We start from the raw sequence: 27,047 nt of genomic DNA on the forward strand, positions 1-27,047 counted from the left end.
TCTTACCCCTTAATTTTCTGTGTATGTCTGTTCAGAGTTGTCTGATATATAGACATTATTCAAAACAAATTTAAAAGCATTGCTTTGTTACGGACTTTCCCATTCATTTCATTTATACAGCCGACACGTCACACTTGATTTTGGAGTTTAACATGACCTGGTTGCTTTTTCATTCAATTTTCATGAGGTTCACCTGCTGTGAAACTTGACAAATAAACATGCACGTAACAACTGTAACATTTTAAGTTGTTACACAAAAAAGGCCTTTATTTATATTAACCATTTGTTTTATTCACAGCAGCATTCTTACGATCAAATCCCCCAGTTCCTGCTTGCTATGCAGTCCAACACAAAAACAATCTACTCACAACTTATAAAAACAGGAGAGATGATATATGATACACAGTACTTAGGGTAATTGTAGGTCAACATGCATCTCAATCGATCAAGCTTTTGCATTTCCACAGGATCTGACATGGAGTAAAACAAAAGAATTGCAATCACTAGATTGTCTGAGAAAGAAAGTTGAGAAATGGCCTGAGTATGAAAGGGGGAAAACAACTCAAGCAATCTGCCTGGTTCACACTTAAAACCTCACCTACAACACCTGCAAAAACTTTAACACAACACCTCAAGACTGTTTACATAGAAACACATCAGGCCAGGAGACATTTCAGTGAGAACAAACACCAAACTCTTCTGTGCATCTAAACCAACCATGCTGTTCACACTCGCCGATCGTTTTTTTACCAAAGTAACACCTCGTGTAAATTCAAGCAAGATAAACATTGTATTAGAAACCTACCATGTGAAATTGTGAATGGCATAATTTCTGTTAAAATGATTACATATATACATAAAAAAAAAAAACTTAGAGACATGTGCGTTTCTTCTTATGACAGTGTATTTCAATTGTGTGCACCTTCCAGAATTACAGAATTATTTGTGAATGTGTTGGAGGATTAGTCTTTACTGTAAGCATCAACACTGCATGTCATCTTTAATCAGCCGTCTCCCAACAGTCTTTGCATTGGAAATGCAATGTGGCCTTTATATCCACACTGCAAATGTAAAAAAACAAAAAACTAATTTGAGCACCTTAGCCATGCTAGATTCACGTGCGAGTACTAATGTCCATTTTTCTCTTTTTTGAAAAAGCAAGTCTCCCTGACTGGGTGAAGTTTCAATCCACCTCCTCCATGCTGCTGTAGGACGGGGCGGCACATTCTCCAGAGTGTGCAAACATGTCAGAGGTCACTTCTGTGCTCAACCGAGGCGGTCCATCTGGGTCCAGGTCTGTCCCAAACAGGTTCTGGCTAGAAGCCTGTAAAATAAACCACCATTATAAAGGGGAGAAACTTTATGCATCTTTCAAGTCTTGGATGCCAACACACACACACACAAAGAAGGTTGAAGTATTCGACTATTTCAAATGAGTGATTCCGGTCCTCTTGAATGATTTATTGTTTATCTAGAGCGTTATACATTATTACAATTGAGCAGCATTTAAAATGGTCTCAATTATTGCTGGGACATTTTGTGCAGGATCATAAATAACATGAACATATTGTCATTTTAAGATAATATTTAAATAAAAAGCACTTACATCGCAAATATATTCAAGTACTGCTTAAATGATGCATGCATGCACAAAGCAGTCCAGTGCCCAACGATTTACCTTTTAATTAGAACCAGTAACATTTCAAACAGGAACACCCATCATGACATAATCTTGACCTATGACCTTAGTGAGGTATAAGAACAATCTGATGGGATTGTTTTGGTCATTGTGTCCAGATCTGAGACACTCACAGAAGCCAAATATCAGGCTTTATAGTGTGGACAGCCACATCAATCTTTATGGAGCACCAGCATCCCTGAGACTTTTGTAACAGCCACATATCCAAAAACCTCGTACCATTTATTTTACAATATGTGGATCTCATCTCAATTTACAGCACGTGCAACTAGACTTTGAATCAATGATGCCAAGTAGAGGGGAGAAAACCTCAGAAGTATATTACTGAGGAGATCTGCCTCGCAGACTCACAAAATGGTAATCAGTTTTTGGTTTTTGGTCACTACGGACCCAACGATCTTGAATTAAAAATTATAACTTCATCTGAAAGGTATGACACTTGAAACGTGACTTTTATGGCACTTGCTATGTAAACAAAAATAAAATTGAGGGAATGATTCAAAAAGGCTAAGTGGTCAAAAAGGGATGTTATAGGAAATGTACAATAAATAGGAAATAATCTGAAAAATACATACATTTTTGCATGTAGATTCTACAAAACAGCCTTGATGCATAAAAAAGTACCGTATTTTCCACACTGAGGCGCACTTAAAAGCCTATAATTTTCTCAAAAAACAGTGCGCCTTATATATGGATCAAGCCGCTCTGTCAAAATGTTGACATTCCCTTTAGCACAGCTCCATCTAGTGGATGTATAACGCAAACCCAGTCAAACGTTTGACTGCAGTATCTTCTATTCTATGAGCCTTATAATCCGGTGCGCCCTATATATGAAAACAGTTCTAAAATAGGCCATGCATTGAAGGTGCGCCTTATAATCCGGTGCGCTTTAGTACGGAAAATACAGTACAGATCAATGAAGAGGTGACACTCTGAAACATCAAGAGTGACAAATGTTTCTGCAAATGTGTAAAATCAAATCAACAGTTTAGCCACAATGCAGGAAAAAGGACACAGCAATCAAAGGGTTAAACTATTAAAATATCAAAAGTGCAAAACACACCCACTCACACACACAAATGAATAAAACAGCACATTTTTCCCAATGTGTGATATAAAATCAGTAATTCATCCACTATAATTAAAGGTCTTGTCTCTATTTTAACATGAAATATTGCAACAATTGGAAATAAGAAAAAAAAAAAGAAAAAGAAAAACAAAGTATTTCATATTATTCATATATTACATTGGTTTTACTGTATAAAAAAAAAAAAAAAAAGAAAGTTAAGAAAGGTGTTCGGGTCTCTCTTGATGATGAAGACAATGAGTGTGACTCCCAAATGAAAAACATCTTAAAACATGCCAGACACTTTGGCAAAAATTCATTAAGACAGAAGAAAATCATTTAGTGGTTACAATGAGTAAGTAAGATAAAAAAAAATATATAAGAAATTAAATACAATAAAATAAAAAAGTATGAGCATGAAACTGTGAAATAAAGTAGCAAGATTTACCCCAAAATATAAGGACTATGACTCTGCCAGTCTATATTAAAAGTCAACATGAAATAGAACAGACAGACGATATTACTTCTATAATATGACAATAAACAAGAAAAAGTAAAGGACATTTCAAGACAGAACCTGATTTCATCGATTGCATTAACTGGGTGTTACAGAAGGGTTCAGGATGGGGTCAGATACACAATGCTGACTAGCAGATATTAAAGAGAATGTCCACTAAAAGAATAAAGTACATTCCGTCACTATTTACTAACCCTAATGTCCTTCTAAACCTGTATGAACATAAAACGTGTTATTTTGAACAACACCGGTGACCAAACAGCTTTAGTTCCTGTTGACTTCCATTGTATGGAGCAAAACATCCAATGGAAACGGATACTGCTTTGTTACCAACATTCTTTAAAATATCATCTTTTGTGTTCTGAAAAATAAAGTCATACAGGATTGGAACAACATGACTGAGTAAATCTTTGTTTTTTAGATCCCTTAAATATTTTTAATAAAAGTTTTGATTTATTGATTGTTCATAGAGCTAAAATAAAATCTCAAGTCTGGCTAAAAAGGTGGTGTCCTTCTAACTGCTCTGAGGATGTGTCAACCTTAAATGCATATATGAAGTACATTTTTCCTGAGTGTTTATGAAACATTCTGGACATCATTGTTAAAAAAAAAAAAAAAAAAACCCTGAAAAGCAGGTATGTATATCAGGCTGTGTGACTCCCAAGCTAAATAACATTTAAGAAGCTAAGAGAAGAGTGATGATTAACAGTGACCAGTAAATTAAGCTCAGTTGGACCAGTACAACAAAGGATAGATGAGGTTGAACAGCAAGGCTAGGACTGCTGCCACAGTGCCCAAGATGAAATATCTCAGACGCTCGCCATCAGAGTTATCTGAGATACGGTTTCCTCTGCGGTTAGAATGCCCTGCCCTGCCCTCCTCTTCTTCCTCCGACCTCATCCTGGCTCTTCTTCCACGCAGACCAGGGCAGAACAGGCTCCGAAAAGAGGCCTCTCGCTGCCCCTCTTCATCCACCTCCAGTTCCTACCATATCAGAGACGCCTGCGATTGGCGGAAACCTGTGTCAGCCTCTGGGAAAGGGCCTTGCCTCATCATTCCACCGTAGAACACCAATTACACTGTGTATCAGAGAGCTCACTGCTCCTGTTTCACAGTCAGGTGGATGGGTAAGCAAAACAGTATGCAAAATGACCCCAAGAAGCTTCTTCGTGTCCAAGAGTAGCATTTAATATTCAAATCATAGCTTTGTGAATCAATTTACACAGCCTGTGATTGATACATTGATACACTAAATAAATTGTTTCCTTGGACCCATAAATCACCAGCTTGAACTTTAAGGATGGACCACTGATGCAAAATATTCCCCCAAATGTTTAACTTTGTTTGTGTGCTTCATAATCTATTCTTTCTAAAGATGCTGATGTTACTGAATCACATTCAAAGTTTTATGATGGTTAAGTTCAACAGAGCTGAGAACAAGATGTGAAGAAACTTCTGGTTCGAAATAGGACTGGGTATCGAGTTTTAATACTTTTTAGACACCGACCTTGAACTGCCTCTATACAGAGTATTGAAAAATGTTGCCGTTTCGTACAAAAAATCAATACCTAAAGGGTTAATCTCATCAACTTCAGTGAACCAATAAACATGCAAGCAAACTTGATGTGATTTATACAACACTTTCTCAAAACTCACTTTAAACCACCATCGAGTGTTTGTGATAACTTCCGATTGTGATATAATGAGGGTCTGACCACATAATGTTGCTTAAAAATGTTATTTGTAGCCTTCTATATAATCAAGCTAATCACTATTCCTGCTTGAACCCTGTATTGTTATGAAAACAGGCAGAATCTCATGAAAATCACTTACAGTACAAAACATATACTGCCGTAATCATGTGTTTATTAGCTTCATGTTTCATCCCTATAAATGTTTTTCTGGGTTTCTTATGTACAGAACTGAACGCGGAAGTGTAATGGATGTTCGTCATCAGTAAAAAGGCGTGTTATGAACACATAATATGATTGACATGTGAGCAGATAATGAGGCAAAACAGCGATCGCAGAAGAGAAAACAGACAGACAGCGCTGGAAGAAATGAGGATTCGGTCTAAGCTATGCACTTTGAAACGAAAACGCAAGTGTAAAATGTAGCCTAAAAGATGTGGAAAATGAAAACTATTTCAACTTTATTAAAACTATTAGCACTGATTTATTTTCTTGGTTACATTTTGTTCCTTTGTGCAGTGGCTCAGATGAGTCTTTGAGTCTGTAAAAACCTCAACAAGCTGAAACAAGAAAACCAAAGTTTTTGTTAGGTAATGTAATGCAATCTTGTTAAAACAGATTTCATCAAATTGGTATTGAAAAAAGTATCGTTCAGGAACCAGAATGGAAGTCGAGGTATCTGTATCGATTTTGAAAATTATTGAACGATACCCAGCCCTAGTTAGAAATGCAAATAACACTGTGCAAAAACAAGGTGCAAATGTCATTTCTGTATATTTTCACCTTTTGAGATTCACAAAAGTAATGAACAAAGAGCAATAATCAGGAAAGCGTCAGGAGATCATAACACAACTTATCAAATCAACTCAATATTCATTGTGATTCATCTATTCGTCATGACTGATAGATTTCAGAACATCCAAGAGAACATAACCACTCATGAAACGCCTAATTAAATTATAATCAGCTGATGTTGTCTGAGTAATTCTGAGAGACGGCTCATTAAAAAATGAACGATGGAGAAACAGCTTTTTTTTTCATTTTGAGAATCTACTAGGAATGTTACCCAACCCCTTGCAACTTTAATGAACAAGTATATAGCTGCTCCACTAAGATTAAACAGTTTTTCCATTGGGCTGCAGTGACTTGAGAAGGAGCTGAGCTCACCTGACTGGCAGCACCACCGGTTGCAGCAGAGGATTCGGCTCCACGGGGCCCCAGTAAGTGAGACGGCCTCTCTACCGGAGAGTTCCTGCGGCGGTAGAACAGCACATAGGCGTAACGTGTAACCACCTGACTCTCTTCCACCGTCGTCACTGTGCTGTCATCAAACAAACGCCAGCCTGAAATAGTAAACGACAGACAGTGAGATGTTTCACATCATAGCCGGTGAGATGTTACTGATCTAGAAGAGCTCACTCATACCAACGTCGCTGCGCTGGCTGTTCTTGTCGCTGGGAAGACGAGCGTAGGCCGTGTAGTGTCCTCCGATCATGCCGCCATAATGGTTGATCACAGCGTAGAGATCATAGATGGGGGGCTGCTGGATGTCACCCTTATGACCAATACAAAACTTGCTCAGGTCCAGGTTTCTGATGAAGACAGAAAAAACGTCCATTATATGGTCAAACATGGTGATAAACAAAACTATTTAGCCAAATGACAGGTTCACAGTTCATACTGCTGTTAAACTCCACCTAAACTATCAGGATTATTTTTGCAGTGTCACGAACAACTGAGAACGGATTAATGTCATAATTTCTACACATTCGACTGTGCGCATACATTAGCGTACTTGTAAAAAAATAAATAAAAATAAAATCAAGTATACTTGGGCCTTAAGATATTTGTTATAGAAGATTTATATTTCAATTAAATGCTGTTATATTAAACTTTCCAGTCATCAAACAATCTTACAAAAATTTCTGAAAAATATTGCTTTTCACACTCCAAAATCAGCATATTAGAATGCTTTCTGAAGAGTCATGTGACACTTAATATATTTGCGTATATTAAAGAAAACAGTTATTTTAAATTGTAATAATATTTCACAACATTACTGTTTTTACTGTATTTTTAATCAAATAAATGAATCCTTGGTGAGCATAAAATGCTTCTTTCAAAAACATTAAAATAAATCTGGCAGATGCCAAACTTCTGAAGCCCTGTGCTAGTGACCGCCAGTGAGACAAGAGTACAGTTCAGTGTACCTGACTGGGAAATCAACCATATCATTAATCTTGTCCCTCCATATGAAGCTCCTAAACGAGAAACGCTTGAGCTGGATGATAAGCACGTTGGGAAGACGCCAGAGCAGCAGCTGTTTAGAGGCTTCCCTGTGTTGCTGACACTTAGGACAATACCTGAACCACAACAAGAGAAGATACATGTGGGCCAGTCACATTTATAATGTCAATTAAACACACTTTGAAACTGACACGTCTGTCCGTACCATGCCTCTTCAGGGGCCAGCACCTCAGGTTTGGTAAAGAGGTTCAGGCACTGCTCTAAGGTGAAGTGTCCTGCCCTGGATGTCTCTGTAGCAGAGCCAGGGTCCTCATCAAACTCTAGCTCTTTAGAGCGGACCAGCACATATTCCTTCAGCCGCTCATTGTTCTTCCACACCAGCTCCAGCGTGCAGTCATCAGGCAGCTCCAGTACCGCATCACCTGTAGGGGGCGCCAGGATGATAAAGATACACAGCTCCAACAAGCATTTTAGAAAACAAATCCACCCAAAAACCTCTGACTGACCTTTGTCCTCAAGTCTTCTGTCCTCCTTTTGGCTTGAGTCCAGAACTGCGATGTAGAATTGAGACGCACTTCCACTGGCTGGCTCCGAAGGCTGCTGATACCCGGTCACTACAGCTACCGATGAACAAATAGCAATTGACTATTACTCCACAACAAACAAAGACTTTGGCATAGATTTTTACACCAACTTACCTTCAGGTTTTAAAGCCTTTTCACATGAGGTTTCTTTCTCCACCAAAGAGTCTTGGGAGCTGGTGGCGAGCTCACAGCACCCGGAGTCACTGGTGTGTGTGGAGAGAGTGTCCCCACCTGCTGCGGAGATCACAGATGCGGTCTCAGTTTGTGGGGCTTGGCTTTCCGCTTCTCCTGCAGGTGACGGTTCCTCCTCCTGCTCCTGACCTTCTGAAACATTGCTCGCCATGGAGTCCAGGTCAACATGGGACAGACTGGCCTCTGGAGACGTCCGACCAGACTGGAAAGGTGGCTGGAACACATTGACAGAATACCTGCAAACAGAAATGAAGGGTTAACACCAGTGCTGCTGGTTCCTAGTTAAAAGATTTTACTTTTTATACCAGAACATCCCAATTAAAACAAATAGTCTATAAATAAATGCTGTAATAACTACACAGACAAAAAATTAAATAAACAATAAATAAAATGCTGTTAATGCTATAAAAGTATGCATATAAAATAGACAACTGGTGTAAATCTAAATGAAAAGAATGCTATAATACAATTCTATAAAATACAGCTAATAAGTTTAAATAAATTATAAAATAAAACAAGCAATTTAACTTTGTTTTCCATTTATTAAAGCACACATTAAGCACTTCTTCACTACCACAGAAAAAAAAAGATACACAAGCAGAGATAAATACAATACAAGTTATAAATAAAAGAATATTCAGGTGTGGAAAGTAATAAGGTACAGTGCACAGTGTTCACTGTATATATATTAAATATATATACACTTTTGTTAAAGCTGTTCTGTCGTTTGATTAACATTAATGACAGACAGCAGCAGGTATTTATAGGCTGCTGTCCCTTTAAGACCTGAAGCACAGATCCAATATAATTAAACACATTTCAGTTTCTCAGTTGTTTTCTTTCAATTAATACACATCCAAACAGAGTTGAGCTGTCTTTTGCCTCTACTTGTGCTAGAATGATTTAAAATCACTTGAACGTGTACGAGTACAAATGATAAGCTTTTACTTTATGATGGTTAAACATTGCAATTTATCCACGAATCACATGCATGGCGAGAAGATAATCATACCTAGAATAGCCTTCCAGAAGCTGTGTCAGGCGAGAGCAAGTCAACCTAGACTCAGGCACACTAATTAAAAATGGCAGTCCAATATTGTCCACATTGGGCCGGCATGTGGTCTTGTGATTGGGCCAGTGGTTCTTCTGGCAGGCCCTATAATCAGAGGAAAGAAACTTAACACCAACTAGCCAAGACAAAGTCTCTAAATCCCAAGCATGATCTCATAGCCAGCACAACACATCTATTCTAATGAATAGATGTAAACTCACTGATTACAGTAGCCGACGCGGTAACAGCGAGTGCAGCGCTTGAGCTTCTCGTCATCAGAGGCAGGAGGCTTCATGCAGCCAGCACACTTTGTGATTGGGATGTTTGGAACCAGAGGTCTCTGAAGATCAATACAAAGACACAATGAATACATTATATCATAGCAAGAACATCAACTAAACCTAGGAAAATAAGAAGAGTGACAAAAATGGTGTACCTGTTGGACCTTCAGCAACACCACTCTCTCTTTGGCAAGATCTTTAGACAACACCTCAAAGCAGAAGAGCAGGTCACTGGGCGAGACTGTGTCTAAAGATTGAGGCGGTGAGAAGATTCTGTTGAACCTGTTCTTCACCACCTGGAAGAAAATATTGAGGGAACACTCTCTTTATGACTTTAATACTTAATAACTTTTATGAACGTCACAAGGCACGCATCAGTAGATCTGGTTGATTTTTTACCAAATGTTATTTTGAATTGTGAAAGAGGCTTCCAACAATTATAACTAGATAATCAAGAAAAACTCATATTCAGAACAGAACCATCATACCTCTGCCAGCCGCAGGTTCTCTGGTTTGATCCTCACACTGCGAGATATTGACTCCAGGACTTCAGCTGTGTTCGAGTTCTCTTTACTCACACTGACCAAAAACTACACAAACAAAATGTTTAGGTCAAATATTTATAAAAAAAAAAAAAAAAGAATATCAAGCTAAATGAGGTTGAACAGTCTGAGCCTTTTGTGCACAGGCTTACTCAAGAACTTCAGAAAGTTGTTTTGTGTACCTTGACTGGTTTCTTGTGAGGCTCTTTAGCGAAATAAAACACAGTCAACACCTTCTGCTTTTGAGGTAGGGGGACAGGCAAGTACAGGAAGGGGTCAAAGGTTATGGAAACCTTAATAAAAAAAAACACTGATGAGAAAACTCCAACAACCATATTGCTAAGAGATACTGAAAATGATACATTTCAGAATTTGATGGTTTTTACTGACTTTATGAATTTGAATCATAGCTCTTGATGTATTACCTTCGAACACACAGGACACACCAGCTTTGACTTGTACTGGCCCTGAAAGAGGTCAACAATGAAGGAATCATTCCTCATTTTATGCCTCTGCCATGCCTCTTCTGCAACAACCTGCCAATCATAAATAAAAACAATTTTCAAAGAATTATTATCATGGAAAAGCCTCCTTATCTTATCACTTCACATGAAACATAAATATTAAAATATTGTCTTGGTATTTGAATTTAAACGCTCAAATGTCCCATATTCAATTATTAGATTAATGACAGCACAGAATCTTTCTTATTAATTTTACATCATAATGCTTTGTCAACTGTCAGATATGAATTCTGAATCTCAGTTTGCCAGTGTAGTCTCAGACTTTTGGACTCTATTGGACATGCTTATTTAGCAACACACTCTGCTACATATCCAAGGATGCAGTATATGCAGTCTGTTTTGAGACAAAAACAAGAGCTCACTTCATCCTGACAGCCATCTGAATCAACGGTCTCTGTATATGGTTTGTTTTGGATGCGGTTCAGGTCCTCATGCAGCCCATCCAGTAAGAAAGCCATGAACTCCTGAGCATCATGCTGTGCGTAGCCTGTAAACTGACTGGCCTTACTGGCCACTATAGCCTATGAAAAGAAATGGAAAAAAACAACACCCTGTTATTATGTGTTACTTACAGAATAACATATTGGAAACTGAAAGATATTGTATAAGAGGAGAGATTTGCTGCTGAATGGATACCTTTAATTTGGAGGGTTGAAATGCATGGTGAGTGCCCTTCCACAGCGCTCGAAGCAGAACAGCAAAGCTAATGGCCAGCCGTCCACCCGTGCCCAATGGATTACTACAGTTAATCTCGGACTCGAACCCCCGGTCTGGAAATAACACACCACAAAACCACACACCTGGGTAGAACACACAAACATACAACAAAGAAGCAATTCTCATCAATCAAATTACCACTGACCATGGAAATAATCCCTGAGCTCCCGTGTGTTGGAAAGGGACTGGATCACACTGTTCATAAAGCAAGTGTTTCCCAGATTGACCAGTCCAGTGAAGCCGGGGAGACACACTTTCTTCTCCTCCACTTCTTCAGCTCTCTCACTGCCTGCAGGAGGAGTGTGGGTCATGGGCTGCACCATGCAGGTGGGCTTGGGCTGTGGACAAAGAAAGGGCAAATCTTAACTAACAGTCCTGAGACAAGTTATAGTACACTAGATCATCATATGTGACAAACAAACATGCACTCACTGTAACAACAGTTGGTTCCTGTTTGAGGGACATGTGTTCGGAGACTGAGCGTGGGGTCACGGCATCCAGACCCGAGTCCTCTGGGGTTCGAGGGGGTTTGGCTTTCTCCTCTCCCACTCGTGGTTCTTCTTTAGCAGGAAGTGCATGCTGGCTGCTTCCTGGCTGGCTCTTTTCAAGTGTAGAAGGGCTGGAGGGCACAACAACCTTGGCGCCCCCCACTGCACCTTAAACAGATGACAACAGAGCTTGTGGTTAGCACCTAAATATCATGGCTTGTAATATTACGCTCACTATTTACAGTACAACTATTATGCTCATCAAGCTTGCATTAATTTGTTCAAAAATGCTGTAAAAACAGTAATAGTGAAATATAAAAATTTTTAAATATCTGATTTCCATTTTAATGCATTTTAAAATGTAATTTATTCTGTGATCCAAAGCTGAATTTTAAGTAGCTATTACTCCAGTCTTCAGTGTCACCTTCAGAATTCAGTCTAATATGTTGATTATAATACAAATATTTTTGTGAAAACTGATATTTATTTTTCAGGATCTTTAAACAAATAGAAATTATTATTTTTTTGTTAGAAACAGAAATCTTTTAACACCATTATTAATGCATTTACAATCACTTTAGACCCATTTAATGTTTTTCAATATTGATAGAAACTAACCATATTATGATTAAGATGTTATATTAATTAGATCAGAACTATGCACATTGCACATGCATCACTCTCTGTATTTTACTTTTCAATGTTAAAACTTACTTTTATGCATCAAACAAAATGATACGATAAATATCACAATTCATTTGTTGTTTGTAGTGGTTGTAATTAATGGATTTGCGGGGTCATACATTTTAATTGCACTAATCAGATGGACTTTATTCTAGTAAAGTGCAGATGTAATATATAAGCAATGGCTTCACCATAACAAAAACAGCGATGTACAATTAGACATTTAAGATTATTTACAAGTAATTACTATTAGATATAATTGGAATGGAATTTTCCAAGAGGGTCTGGCTGCAGACTTGCACTTGCACTCTCAGACTTGCACTCTCAGACACTTGCACTTCCGCTAGTGATGTCACTTGCTGTCTTTATTTTTTATTTATTTATTTTTACTTTTTGTTTGAATTTCCCAACATTTTATAACAGTAGCCAGGTGGCGAAGACAAGAAAAAAATAAACAAAATTACAATGTCACTTGCAATCGCTACTTGCACTCTCTGCTACCTTGCAATCGACACAAATCGTGCTTGTTGCCAATGGAGACAAGAAGCTGTGGTGGTGAATAAACGCAACGCGCAAAGTTTCGCGTTAAGCATTTTTCCATATAGAATAAACTCTCTACAACTTGTTTATATCACTGTCTTTGTCCATTAAGCTACATTATGTGTTTTATTTATAATGATTTTCTATAGGAGGAAAACGTTTAATGTACAACTTAACGCACTGCGTTCTGTACTCGTCTGCTTGCCTGAATGGAGTTGATCCTTTTAAAATCACTTAATGCATTTCATAATGCACGTTCATATTTGCTGGTGTGTATATACTTTGAGTCAACAACAAGACATATAGGCTATGCATGCTGAATTGTCTTTATCATCTTAGTCTGTTATTAGGCCTCATTAAGCGTTCGCATTGTGTTCATAGCCATCTGCTTGCCTTGTTGTACATTAAATAATAACTATATATCGAATTTGGTCTTTTAATTGAACTTAACCTATCCTAATACATTATGCCATATTAAGTGTTTGTTTTTTTCTACAGGAGGAAAACGCTTAACGAAAGACTTTGTGTATAGTAGTAGACCTACTAATTTAGTTTTAATCGTTTAATCACCACCACAGCGTCTTGTCTCCATTGGCAACATGCACGAATGTGTTGATTGCAAGTGACGTCACAGGTAGCGGAGAGTGCAAATAGCGATTGCAAGTGACATTGCAATTTAGTTTCTTTTTTCTTTTCTTCACCACCAGGTTACTGTTGTAAACTGTTGAAAGATTCAAACAAAATGTTATCAATAAATATATATTTTTTTTAAATAAAGACTGCAAGTGACGTCGCTAGCGGAAGCACAAGTGTCTGAGAGTGCAAGTCTGAGAGTGCAAGTGCAAGTCTGCAGCCAGACCCTTCTTGAATTTTCTAAAAATATATTGCTACAATTTTTTTTGTGATCTATTAGTCTGCGTTTAAATTTTTGGCAAACATTTTGACAAGCTATATTCTTGTTCCATGCTAGTATCACTGGCGATTGCATTTTCAGGAGGGAATCACGCAATTATATGTAGATGTGATTTCCAAAACTTTGCTGCATATAACTGACCATCTGTCCTCTTGACAACATAAAAAACAATACTTTTATTTAATTCTTTAATTCTTTTATCCACTCACTTTACAATCTCTAAAAAAGCGGTCACTCATCTCAGTTCGCAAACTAACAACATTCCATTAAAATCAAAGTTGTCTACACTGCATGATGAATCTCTTATGTTGTGTCGCTGTTAGTGAGAAAGGATTAGCATGAGCAGGCAGCATTCTGAACAAAAACTCCAGGGTTTTGAGCAGTGACCTAACAAGTGTGTTGTAGATATCAACAAACATGCGTGTGAACTTTTAAACAGTAGTGTAAGTGTATATGATGTGAATTAACATAACCACAACTGAACAATCATGACACATTTAATTTGAGACACATCACTATACTGGAATTCTTTCTCAATTTATCCGACCTGAATCTGAACCAAATGTGAGGAATGATGCCATTCTCTCTCATATAGATTCATCAATATAAACAAATATATTTTAAACTAAAGATCTAAAGTGAAGAATCAATATCAGTATATAAACAGATAGTCACAGCTCTATTTGAGAGAAGGCTGTGTAGAGCAGTGTGGGTCAGGAGCCTGGCACCAACAAAAGAACTAGGGATGCTCATTTCAGTTAATTTTTCCGACCTACAACCACCATTCGTTATCCAAATATTAACCTTTAACTGATCAGATTAGAACATTAAATTTGTATTAAATAAATAATCGAATGGACGAGTGTCTGTAACTCACTAAAACAATAATAATAAAAAAATGTATATATGTGTGTCTGTATATATATATATATTTTTTTTTTTACATGTGCAAACAGCAGGATACAGAACAATACAGAAACAACAGAACCTGAATTCACACATATCTGAATTATCACGCACCTGCATCTGAATTATCACACACCTGCAGCACTTCTGAGAACAAAGAAAAACAGAATAAAATAATATAAATAAAAAGAATAAAATAAACAGGCCTACACTACATATTTTTCACTTAAATAACAAATTAAGATGACAAAACGGAAACACACTCTGAATCCTTAAATGCTATTTGAATGTTTTTCGTCAGGGATAAAAATAAATAGCAGGTCTACCTCAGAACACAACTTATGTAGCTTTTATTTGAAATAAATTAACATGTCAACTTGCTGTGGGGCATAGTCTGGAGTAGAGATGCACGACATTGGATTTTTGTTTGTTATCTGATATGCAATTATTTTTCAGCTCATTTTGGCCGATAATCGATGCCGATACCGATATTTTTACTTTTGTTTGGAAACAACACCAACTCTCTCTGGTGCAGAGATTTGAAACAAATTATTTTTTTTAATTCTGGTTAGTTTCTAACAAAAAAAACCTTACTTATTAGAATTAAATAATTAAAAATTATTAATTAAAAAAACAATAATTAAGTTCTTCAATGCTGAAAGCACATTGAAAGCTTTGAAAATAACTATAAATCAAATCTCTTTTATTTCACAAACAGATGCAGTGGTAACATTTGTAGATGTTTTAAGATTTGTAGATGGTCTAAAGTAAAGGAGCTGTAAAAAGAAAAATCTGAAAATCTTTTAGAGCTCCTTGTATTAAATTTTTCATTACCTGTTCGGGGAAAAACATATTACACAAAAATGAATAAAACTGTATATACAAATTTATTTAATTTATAAGCATCATGTTTGTGATTTTTATTCATGTAAGCTATAGCTTCTGACCTTTAAATCAAAACATAGTTTCTTCAGGTTAAAACAACCTTTTATTTTGATGGGTTGCTGTGAAGACATTTAAGTTTCTATTTTTATATGACATGATGATGTGCTTTAGTATATGTGTAGTAAATTAAACTTCGCCTCTGCCCCATTCATTCATACAGAGACACACAGAACATGCAGGATTCATATAGAAATCATATTTTTGTGGCTTAATATTCACAGTAAATAAAAAGCCTTACCGGATGAGCATTAGGACCCGGGGGGACTGCACGTGCTAGTAACTGGTGACTATCACACACCAAACATGGCATTCTTTAGCTACATTCTCTGATTAAATGTGGCAATCCAAAACAATGAATCTGCCGATGTGATCTTATAGTGCTAGCACACCCTGAGCATATGCATGTTATTCATCGGCAAGGCATATCGGCATAATCTTTCATATCAGACTGACTCATATTTTAAGCCATTATCGGTCGATTTTAATAACGTTCCAATAATATCGTGCATCCCTAGTCTGGAGTGCAGCCTGTTTCGTGGCAGAAAACACAGGCTTCTGCAGCGCTGAGCATTGTAGTCAATCTCAGACATATCTGTTGCTTTCTTGAACACAATGGCCAATCAGAGGTGTTTAAGTTAGACTCCATTCATCGCTTACATATCATCGAGTTGAATACATTTCAACTTTTCAGAATGTCGCAAGCGCACCGCGGGTCATGTGACAAGAACTAACCAATCAGCTTCATCCTCTCCCGTAACAACATTGAAAGCTCAGCCAAGATGAAAGAACAGCTGATCATAGCTGTATATGGATTGCCATTTTGAAATAAATTTAGTAGCAGAGCTACTGCAAGCGATTTTTAGAGCTGCAAATCCATTTAGAGCAGGACACATACATTTATCCTTTGCTGAAATTTCTGCGTCTTCATGGACAGAGCACGTCATGGTTGCTTAGCAAAGGCAGACGCCTCGGGCGCAACTGCCCGAGCGCTTTGGAAAGAAGGAGAAAGCGACGGGCCTAGCGTTTTCCACTCGTTTTTAGGCGCGATATGTGAACGGCCCCTAACACTGTAAAGCTGCTTTAACACAACCAGTATAAAATGTATAAAGCGCTATACAAACAAAGGTGACTTGACTTGAGTATAACGGAACGGTAAGATTGTGAAGAACGAAAAGATGAGTGACAGCTTTTTAATGATAATAAGGGGGAACACCTTTTTGCACGCTTTCTAGGATATAACCCATTCAGAATTTGAATACATTCACCCACGGATTCACTCTGATTTATCTAATATTGCCTTTTTCCATTGTATTGACTTTACTACTACAGTTAAGTGAAAGTGTAGGTGCTTGCAGCAAAATATGTAGGCACATGTGGTATTGAGTTAAATATCTACAGAATATTTTTCTTTAATAATGCAGCAAAACTGATAGAATCGGACAAAATTCTTACTTTCGGTTAACGGTTAAACGGTCAATATGAGCATCCCTAACAAGCACTGGCACATTTGGCTTGACCCTGTCTCACACTCGTATTGAGTTACTGGATCACTCCCTGTAGTCACATTCCTTTTCTTGACCATGCCCTCATTTCAACATGTAAACAAAAACAGTCCTGCTTTTTCCACAGTAATTATCTCATGTATGCTTCATATCACACATCAGAGCTCTCTGAAAAGATCAAGGAACTAGCTGTTCTTATTCAGCCAAACCTTAGTCATGGACACACTGCTCATGCAGCTAATGCTATATAGTATCATAAATGTAGACAAAATAATGTGTGGTTGCTTGTGAAAGTTTGCTCAAAAGCCAACAGAATCCAGGCAGCAGACCTTGTGTGGCAGGTGCCTCCAGACCTCCCCAGCGCTGACTGTGTCTTTTCTTTAGGGTGATGTCGATACGGGACGGAGTGAACGCATAGCTGGACTGATCTGGTTGAATTAGATTCCTGAAACATCAGAAGATGGGACCATTGAACAAACCCTCAGAAACATACACTTGACCAGTGGATCAATGGAGATTAGGATGCCCATCAGAAAATCTTACCTGAGTTTAACCTGCCATTTAAAGACCGTGTTTGGTCCACAATCCGGATGAAGGCGCAAAAAATTAGGATCACTGTGAACAGTTTCAATAATTAGTGTCATTGTAAGAATTGGAATCTTTATTCTGGACACTGTGTGTGGATGGCTCCCTCACCTGGTCTGGAAGAAAAGAGTGAAGTCTTGTTCCCTAAACAGCACCCTGGACGTCGTCCGGCAAATTTCTTTCATGTAGACATTAACCACCATCAGGTCTGTCCCTTTCTCATAAGAGTCATTCTTGACAAACGTCAAGTTCACCATTGGCTCCGGACCTTAACACAAATCAATCATGAGAGATAAAGTATAGTAGATCCAGTACAGTAGATCAAGTATAGGAGATCCAGAATGAACTTTCCCCCACATCCACTCCAAACCCTGTGGGTGATCAATATCACCTTCAGTCACCGATTGATCACCCAAAGTGCAAGTCGGAGTTCAGCATGACTGTGCATGAGGTCAACTCACTACTGGAGAAAAAGCCTATATCTTATGGTTGTCTTTAAAAGCTGAAGAATTCCAAATTAACTGTTATTTTGATAGGAAAATACAACAAAGCTATGTTTTCATGTAGCATGTCAATTCTGCATGGTATGTAAGACTCTCTCGCTTGCTCTATCTCTTTCTTTGCATGTGTGTGAAAAACAGTGCTCTCAGCAAAGCAACAGCGAGTGGTGCGGCTTCACACTACTGAATATCACACTACAGAGTTTGTGGAATGTCAAATAAAGGTACAATATGCATCTATTGAGATGAACTAAGAAATGGCACAGATCTCTTGCCGGAGAGTGAACCTTGCCAACCCCAAACTTTTGAACTGTACTGTATAATCTGATGTTGTGCTCTGATGAAAGAACAAATGATGCAACAATTGTTCTTAACTGACCTTCTGTATCCTCTTCTTGGCTCCCTCCTTGTGGATCCTCCTTGGACTTGTCTCTCTTCTCCTCTGTGCAGCACTTTTGAGGAGACTCCTCTCTCTTAGAGGCTGATGAAACAGGCGCTCCAGATAACAAATCATGAGATGGAAGCATTTTAGGGATCTGGGCGTCAACCTGTGGCTTCTTTTCATCTTTTCGGTTTTCTCTCTCATCAGTTGCTATTTTCACTAGAGGAGAACTCTCCTGTTGTGCCACCTTCAGCTCACACACTGAAGAAACTGTCTTACTTTCATTTTCCTCAACCTGTAAACAACACAGAGGATGGACAACAGGATGTGAGAGACTCTTTTCCACCAATCTATTTCCTGCTGATTGTTTGACTTTCAAGTGAATGATCAGTCTCACCTGAACATTGACTTTTGGCCTCCTGTCCACCTCTTTTTCTCTTGGTGATGCCTGGCATCCTTTACTTTTGACCTGCATCTGAACCCTGTTGTCTTTTGCATTGCTAGCCGAGTCACCACTGCTCACAGCTAATGAATGTGTTTTTCCATTAACTGCTGGTTTGGATTGAGTCTCCTTTGTCGAGCAGGGACCTAGTTGGGGCTCCTTTGTGTTTCTGGAGGCTTGTGTGGTGCGCTTTGCACTGGGCTCATTGATCGGGTCTGCTTTAGCACTTGATTTAATCTCAGCTACCTTTACAACTGTGCTCTCGCTGAGCTCCACCTGTTTGCCTTTCATCCCTCGCTTCAACCCTCTGTCAGGTTTACCTCGTTTCTGCTCAGCAGAGGTCCCTGTGGGCACTTTCTCAATGATTTGGCCAGATTTTTCAGACTGCCCTGTGATTGACTGGTGGTGGTTGCTGCCATTCTCTCGAAGGATGTTTACCATTTCTGTCTTTTTCTTGTTCTGTTTAATGGGGAACATAAATAAATAAAGCTTGGTTGAGGGATCTCTGACCAGGAAAACAAGCTGCATATGTGCATGGCCATACAGATCTGATATTCTTCTTTCACAGACAAAAATAATTGTAGTAGTCGACCGATTTGTTTTTTGACAGTCGATGCCGATTTCTTGGAAATCAAGGGGCTGATAGCCGATATGAAGCCGATATAATAATTATTGTTTTTTATTAATATTTAAGCAATGTGAAACAATTTGACAATGGATCAAAAATAAACATACTTAAGATGACAAAGTATTTTTATTAAATATTTATGTATCGAATAATTAAATATTTTATAAAAATATAATTAAAAAGGAAGTAAACTTGAAGTAAACATTCAATATATAATATATATTTTTTGCAAAAATATCTCTACATAAACCATGTCTTTTTAGTAATTACATTTTCAGTTATTGCACAAAATAAAACTGCAAAGAGCATGCCAGTGTTCTTACAGCAAAGGCGGGCCATGTGTTGAGGGGGATCTTCTTGTGCATGACAATCTGCAGAACATTTATTTTCTCCTTATAAAGCAGTTTACTGCAGGAGGCTTCAATCTCTTCATGGAGATGGCAGCTCCATTCACGGCCATCTGAGGAAGAAAACAAATCACAGAATAAAAACTACTTTTTAAAACGTTTGGTATCATTAAGATTTTTTTATATCTTTGAAAGATGACTCCTTTGCTCACCAAGTCTCCATGTATTTGATCAAAACACAGTAATATTGTCAAATAGCATTAAAATTTGATTACATTTCATTATATTGCAATTTGATACTAATTAATTATATTTAAAATTGTAATTTATTCCTGTGAGGCAAAGCTGTAAATAGCTGCCATTATTCCAGTCTTCAGTAACACATGTTCCATCAGAAATAATTTGAACAATAAAAGACCACCATGGACCAAATCAGACACAAGCACACATAATGTCCTTACCCGGCAGGCGGATGTGGCAGGCAGAATCGGAAAAAGCATAATCGATATCTTCCACTTTCAGCACCCCAGCATCTTCACAGTTCAGCCTCACTATCACCTCGTGAGCATTCTGCTTCCAGTCCACAAACAAATCTACACAGACAAAAGAACATTTATGTAGGCTGGATCAGTCAGAAACAAATGACCTAATAACACTGACTGTAATTAAATGTATTATTCCATGAGCAGAGAGAAAACAAAAGAACATTAATTTACAGATAATACACAAAGGATTACTACAAACTAATAAAGCAAAATCAAACCTGATTTCATGATAATGCTAGCAGAAAGCAGAAAGCCAGACTCCCTTTGATTTCAAACTGCTCTGTTACGGAGTTTAACTTTGGTGCATGCTAGCGAACAGGCCAGAGTGAGCAGGAAAGAGCGAGAAAGAGAGCGTGTTTATCTCTAAGGATCAGGCTTCAGGGTCAAGTGACAGCTAGCCCCGTCCCGTTACTCTCTCTCTCTCTCTTGCTGAGACACACAGATCTAAAAGGTCATCAGAAAGCCACCACGCCCCACAGCTGGGCTTCTATTCCACGTGATGTCATCTGCAAGTATCCCATGAGGCCCCCATACATGACGGGATTCAGCACTACAGAAACAGACTTCTCCCACTGTTAATTTAGGGATGGTGCTCTGTCTTCCCGTCTTGCCGAGACGAAACGCGACACCTCGACAAGAGGGAGACAATGGCACACCTGTATCAAATGCATGTAGAGAGGGCAATAAGGGCAGCGAGTAAATGAAGGAAGTGTGAGGAATACTCTAAGGAAAGTCTTATCAGGCATGTGCTGGGCAGAGCCACTCCACTGACCTTGACAAAGCCCTTCTTCAATGAAGCAGAGACTCACAGGCTTAGATTACAACACTTGAGCGCTCAGCACAGCACTGCAGAGGCAAAACACACTCGGCAGAAAGGGCACAGCCCTAGACACAGGCTGGCACAGGGGGACTAAACAAACAAAACGCTCATGTACGCTTGCCAACAGTCAGTAGTAACGTGTCTCAAACATCATCGGTAATTGTAAACTGAAAACACTGCCAGAGAAATGTCAGTGTTTAGAATTAGCCTTCTTTTGGTTCTGTGACGTTAAAGGGATAGTTCACCCAAAAATGAAAATTAGCCCATGATTTACTCACTCTCTGACATTATCTGATATCTGACATTCCTCTTTCAGACAAATACAATCACAGTTATATTTAAACTTGTCCTGGCTCTTCCAAGCTGTATAGTGGAAGTGAATAGTTTCCCTGTTTTAGAACTGCATCCATCCATCATAAAACTACTCCACATGGCTCAGGGATGTAAATAAAGGCCATATGAAGCGAAATGATGCTTTAGTTCAGTGTGAGGAAAAAAAAAGATATAAAAAAAAAAGGTATAAACTGTAATCTCCAGCTTCCGGTCGCTCAAGCAGGCACTTTCTTAAGAAGGTGTTCGAGCGTATGATGTAGGTGTAGCAGAAGGCCCAAAGTAAGCTGCAATTTATTTATTTTTTCCTTAGTCTTATTTAAATATTCTTTGTTCTAAATGGCTACGTTTATATGCACAATCTTTGGTTCAGTCGGACTGAATTGATGCCGACTGATGAATCAGATTGTAGTGTTTACATGAACACTAAATATAGTGATTGTTTTGCTGTGCGCGTTTATATGTCACAAGCTTCAAATCTGAATAAAACAATTTTTGGCATGCGCACACTCCTAAAATAGTGAAAGTGACATATAAAAACCCATTTATTGAAAGTAAAACAAAAAACATTGGACTGAAAATATATGCATATTAAATATCAACATATTACCAAAAAGATACTTATAAGGATGATATAACCAAACAGTAGATGGTAGCCACTGACTTTCATTAAGCTGAATACATGACAGAATTTAGATTTTTAGGCATACTATCCCTTTAACACAACTGACAATAAAAAAAAAAACTATAATAATAATAATAATAATTCAAACTGTTGTAGTTTTACTTTCAATACCTTTGTATTTTGTACTTTTGTACTTTGTTTTGTTCAAAGATAATTACCAAAAGATGATTGTCAGAAATGTCAGCCTAAATGAGACTGGATTCACCAAATACCCACCAAAACAAGCTTCTAATGCCACACAACAATCATTTCATTGGACAAGCTAAGGACGCAGTGCAATGCCATAGCTAAATCAATACTGACTAGCATAGCACAACAACTACACACGACACGTTCAGTTTGTTTCACACAGTTAATGTCTGTTAACTTTCCAGTTCCCGGTTTACCACACTACGTAACAGATTGGAAACCAGCCCAACTCTGCACATGAAAATAGGACAAGGACTATGCCATACCTTTAATGACTTTAACCTCCAGTTATGGGCCAGACTGCATTTTATAACGGTCAAAAGGACACTGCACCACAGACGCTTCCTATCAGTTCATATTACATTAGATATCATTGCAGAAAATGTTTTATCCAACACTATACTTTTGACCCAAGCGTATTAGATTAATTGGGCTAAAGGACCTGAGTGAGAAAAAGCAATTCAGACCTACTTCATCAGTGTTTACAAACTATGACCCCCTCCTCACCTTTTCTAGTCTCTGAGCCGGTGGCTGAGGTGGCCCGCTTGGCCTCCTTGCTCTCCTGGTTGAATCTGTCCTTCTGCTTCTTCTTACTGGTGCTGACCACATCGTCAGGTCCTCTCTGACCTCGCCTCCGGCCCGATTCGCTGGGGCCTGTACTGCTGCTGGCCATCTTCAGCCACTTGCCGCTAATGGGTCGGCCGTCTCCTACCTCGCTCCCGGAGCTGCTTCCACAGGGGTCTGGATCTGAGCTGTGCCGTTTCCTGCCCGGTCCAGCTATCTTGGCGGCGTTTCAAGTGAGAGCACTCCCAGAAGAGAATCGGAGGGAGACTGTGAACAAAAAACAATAAAAATGTACGTATTACTAGAGTAAACTACACAACTTTTGCACAGATTTCCCCCCTATTTAGAGTCTGGAGGTGTCTACGCTAGATGAAGAAAGTCTGTCTGCAGTTGGAGCTGAGAGATTACACAGAAAAAAAAAGAAAAGTAGTGTATGATGTAAACAGACTCTTTTGGCTTCAAACAAGTTTCATAATTTGAGCCGGTTTTACTGCAGTGTGTGCGCAAGCATAAGATATTTATAGAAAAGAAACAGATATTTGTAAAAAGAAAAAAAAGGGCTGAACTATTTTCTAACCATTTGTTTTTAGTTGGATTTTGAGATTTGTGGCGCTGCACTCAAAAATTAATACAAGATATAAGTAAATTGTAGAGGGGCAGGGTTTAAGTGAATAAAATGCTTTGAGAAGTCTGTCATTCGTGACCAGAGAGATGATCCAGCTATGGACACTTTGATTACAATATGAGGTAAATTTGTATTTTTATTTAAAAATGCGACATATACATGGATGAACCATACATTATCAAATATATTTTGATTGCATGCTGACATTAGCACTTTTAAACATCACAGTAAAATATGAAATAAATACATCTGCTTTTATTTAATATCTTTGTTTTGAAAAACGGTTTACTTCTGGGTAAATCTAAAGAAAAATCTACTTCTCTCAGAGGTCTCAGACTTTCAGATCCTTCTTTATGTAATCGGATATAAAAGAGTGCCTACATCACTGAACAACAGCATGTTCTGAAATTCAAGGACCTCACATTTATGACGTTTTGTTTTGTCTTCGAAGGCATTCTTGAGTTATTAAAATTCATATTTCGTGTTTTCTTTTTAATTATAAATATTCTGCTAGACAAAGATTACAGCCAAATGTGGCCTTTATTATCAATCTCTGTCCAATTATGGTAAAATACCATATACATAAACAAAAACGGTGTGTGGAGTGTAGGATTTGAAGAGAAAAAAATAATAACGTTAATAATAAAGCAAAAATCTAGGTCTGTATTTCGATATATAAGTGGTTGTTATCATGTTTATTGATGTTAATTTAACTGCCATTATATACATATATATACAATGCTAAAATATTTAATAATCTAGTGTTCGGAGAATCAAACAAACCTTCTGATTTCATTAACGTTACTTACTGTTTGTTTATTCTAGCCACCGATGCCGGTTACTGTCAATGTCAAGACACTTCGCTGTCATAATGCAAAACGAATATCAAGAGAAAATATTAAGACTTTAATCATTCCCACCTTTCCTTTTGTTCTCCTTTTCAGCTGTCATACGAGTAAACTGTATCCAAGGGAACTCAAACAGCTTATAAACCTGTAAAGACCGCTAACGACGCAGCTGCTAACCCGGCTAACGTAGCGATTCCACACTCAAGTTCTGTTTAAATGCAAACATGTCACTAACAAACTGTACCTTAACGTTAATTTTGGTCTAATACTGCTAAATATCATTCGTACGAAGTGTGACATATCTTAACTCTGTTGTCTGGTTGTAAGAGACGCCTGTTAGCTGTGTTGAGTGAGGAACGAGCTAGCTACCAGTTAAAGGGAACAGAAGCGCTGCCCAGCTAACCACGAGCTAACGAGCCGAAACACTTTACCGCAAGGTCGGGTGGAGCAGTACTGACAGACGTTTGCATACCTACAGGACAAGTGAAGGCTTATTACGATATTGGGTATGACAACAGTTGTGTTAATTAAATCTTACTCGGTTTCGTTGTTTTTCCGTAATAAGGAGTCGCAACGGCGTGTCCTTTCCTCCGTTAGCGGAGCCGCAGCGACTGCAGCTAATTCAGCCCGAGGCTTCACACACGGCAGCGGGCCGCCGATCGCCCCTGAGCCGCATCAGCTCGCCTCTTAAAAACTGAATTCTTCTTTATTTCCCAAATAGTCCTTAACCAGCACCCATTTTGTGGTGTTAAAACAAATACAGGACAACTGTAAACACAAACAAAGACGCTACGACAGTGTCCGTCCTCCACTTGCAGAGCCGACCGCAGCTCCGTGACTCTCACTTTGTTCGAGAACAAAAACAAACCGGGCACACACTGCGATCACGCCAACCTGCTCCACACACAAACACACACGCGGTCTACTTCCGGACATCCAGCGTTTGCAACCATACGCAGATGATAACTTTTTTTTTTATGTGAAATTTCATGATGCGTTTCTTATGTAAATATCATAAAGTATACATTTAAAAAAATAGCTACTGATGGATGTTATTCGTTAAAGGGGGGGGTGAAATGCTATTTCATGCATACTGCGTTTTTTACACTGTTAAAGAGTTGGATTCCCATGCTAAACATGGACAAAGTTTCAAAAATTAAGTTGCACGTTTGAAGGAGTATTTTTGTTCCAAAAAAACCTCTTCCGGTTTGTCACAAGTTTCGGAAATTTTTTTTCGAGAATGGCTCTGTGTGACGTTAGATGGAGTGGAATTTCCTTATATGGGTCCTAAGTGCGCGCGCGCTCCCTTATAGCAGAGCACTGAGAGGCTGAGCACAGCCTGATCAGAGCGAGAGCGTCGCGAAAAGTCACAAAAGAAGTGTGTTTTTGGTTGCCAGGGCAAGACAACCCTGCACAGATTACCAAAAGAGAAACAGCATTAAGGGACCAGTGGAGTTTATTTTTACAGAGCATCAACGGAGTTGTGCAAGTGTTTTTGTTTGTTCCCTGCATTTCGGATTGCACATTGTTTATTTCTTAATGATAATGCAGTCCCAACGGAAAAGGGTCACGATTGTGTGTTGGAACCACATGCAGTGAGTAAAACTGCTTCAAATATCTCTGTGTTGTGAACTTAGCTATCATCGTGTAAGCACATCAAGTAAACAACATGCGATGTTGTCATCAAACTGCACTTTCCACATGTACAGCTTAAAAAAAAAAAAAAAAAAAAAAAAAAGGACGACATAAAGTGGAACTTAGTCATTTTCCAAAACCGCTAAGCAAATATATACAGTTTCAGTACATACCACATAGAGACGCCTTTGCTGATGCTGCTCTTGTTAAATTTCAGCCTCTGGATCTGTGTCACAGCTTCCACATGCTCTCAACTCAAAAGCCTACTGGCGCTCGTGATTCTTTAGCTCCGCCCACACGTCACGCCTCTAGGCGCTCGTGTTTTTCCGGGAAAAATCGGTACAGACTATCTTTCTCTTATGATTATAATAAAACTAAAGACTTTTGGAGTTATGAAGGATGCAGTACTACTCTATAGGTACTCAAGATTAATAGGATATTGAGTGAAAACGAGCATTTCACCCCCCCTTTAAAAGGGCCATGAACTGAGTAATCAAAATTATTTTGTCTCATTTGACATATTATAGGTCACTATACTATAAAAACATCGTGTAAGATTAAGAACTAAAAACTTTATCTTTAGTCTGAACAACAGGTTGTGAAATGCACCACTTTATGACATAATAGTGTGGCTAAACCCCGCCTCCGCAGAGGAAGACCGACGCCTTCTTCTACATCACTGCCTGTTTATAAATAGTATATAGTTTATATAGAGTTTATAAATAATGAGAGGCAGAAATTATATTATAATGATGCCCCGTCTACAGGGTCAAGTCAATAGTTAGGTAAATTAAAACTAAATAAAAAAGTTATGTAACTTAAGCTTGGAAAAG

General features: G+C 38.3%; 1 protein-coding gene across 6 annotated transcripts; it reads right to left on the reverse strand.

Annotated features, from left to right (window-relative positions):
- Positions 1-239: 239 nt before the first annotated feature.
- LOC127944519 (ubiquitin carboxyl-terminal hydrolase 19) lies at positions 240-25,520 on the reverse strand. Of its 6 annotated transcripts, none has more exons than XM_052540509.1 (27): positions 25,118-25,520; positions 23,050-23,373; positions 20,435-20,566; positions 19,950-20,086; positions 18,954-19,457; positions 18,554-18,851; positions 17,786-17,942; positions 17,633-17,704; positions 17,419-17,534; positions 14,757-14,789; positions 11,544-11,767; positions 11,257-11,449; positions 11,031-11,164; positions 10,757-10,915; positions 10,296-10,406; positions 10,053-10,163; positions 9,817-9,918; positions 9,484-9,624; positions 9,269-9,387; positions 9,009-9,152; positions 7,919-8,232; positions 7,727-7,840; positions 7,426-7,642; positions 7,184-7,336; positions 6,399-6,565; positions 6,141-6,316; positions 240-1,324 (listed from the first exon to the last, which is right to left on the reverse strand). In XM_052540509.1, the coding sequence occupies exons 2-27, from the start codon at positions 23,213-23,215 to the stop codon at positions 1,184-1,186; spliced, it is 4,335 nt and encodes a 1,444-aa protein (XP_052396469.1). In that variant the 5' UTR covers positions 23,216-23,373; positions 25,118-25,520; the 3' UTR covers positions 240-1,183. The 6 variants fall into 6 exon arrangements, with proteins under 6 accessions (XP_052396469.1, XP_052396471.1, XP_052396470.1 ...); XM_052540511.1 differs by having other exon boundaries at positions 11,544-11,761; positions 25,118-25,498; XM_052540510.1 differs by lacking the exon at positions 25,118-25,520 and adding an exon at positions 24,652-25,007.
- Between the last annotated feature and the right edge of the window lie 1,527 nt (positions 25,521-27,047).

This window comes from Carassius gibelio, chromosome A23 (genome assembly GCF_023724105.1).
Source record: "Carassius gibelio isolate Cgi1373 ecotype wild population from Czech Republic chromosome A23, carGib1.2-hapl.c, whole genome shotgun sequence".
NCBI classification, from domain to species: Eukaryota; Metazoa; Chordata; class Actinopteri; order Cypriniformes; family Cyprinidae; genus Carassius; species Carassius gibelio.

Excerpts from the sequence above, each read along its gene's own strand:
- LOC127944519 (XM_052540509.1), bottom strand. The coding sequence starts at position 23,215 with ATGGCCAGCAGCAGTACAGGCCCCAGCGAATCGGGCCGGAGGCGAGGT. Across the intron at positions 11,450-11,543 it reads AGGAACCAACTGTTGTTACA|CCCAAGCCCACCTGCATGGT; the intron begins GTGAGTGCATGT and ends CTTTGTCCACAG. Across the intron at positions 6,566-7,183 it reads ATGGTTGATTTCCCAGTCAG|AAACCTGGACCTGAGCAAGT; the intron begins GTACACTGAACT and ends TGTCTTCATCAG.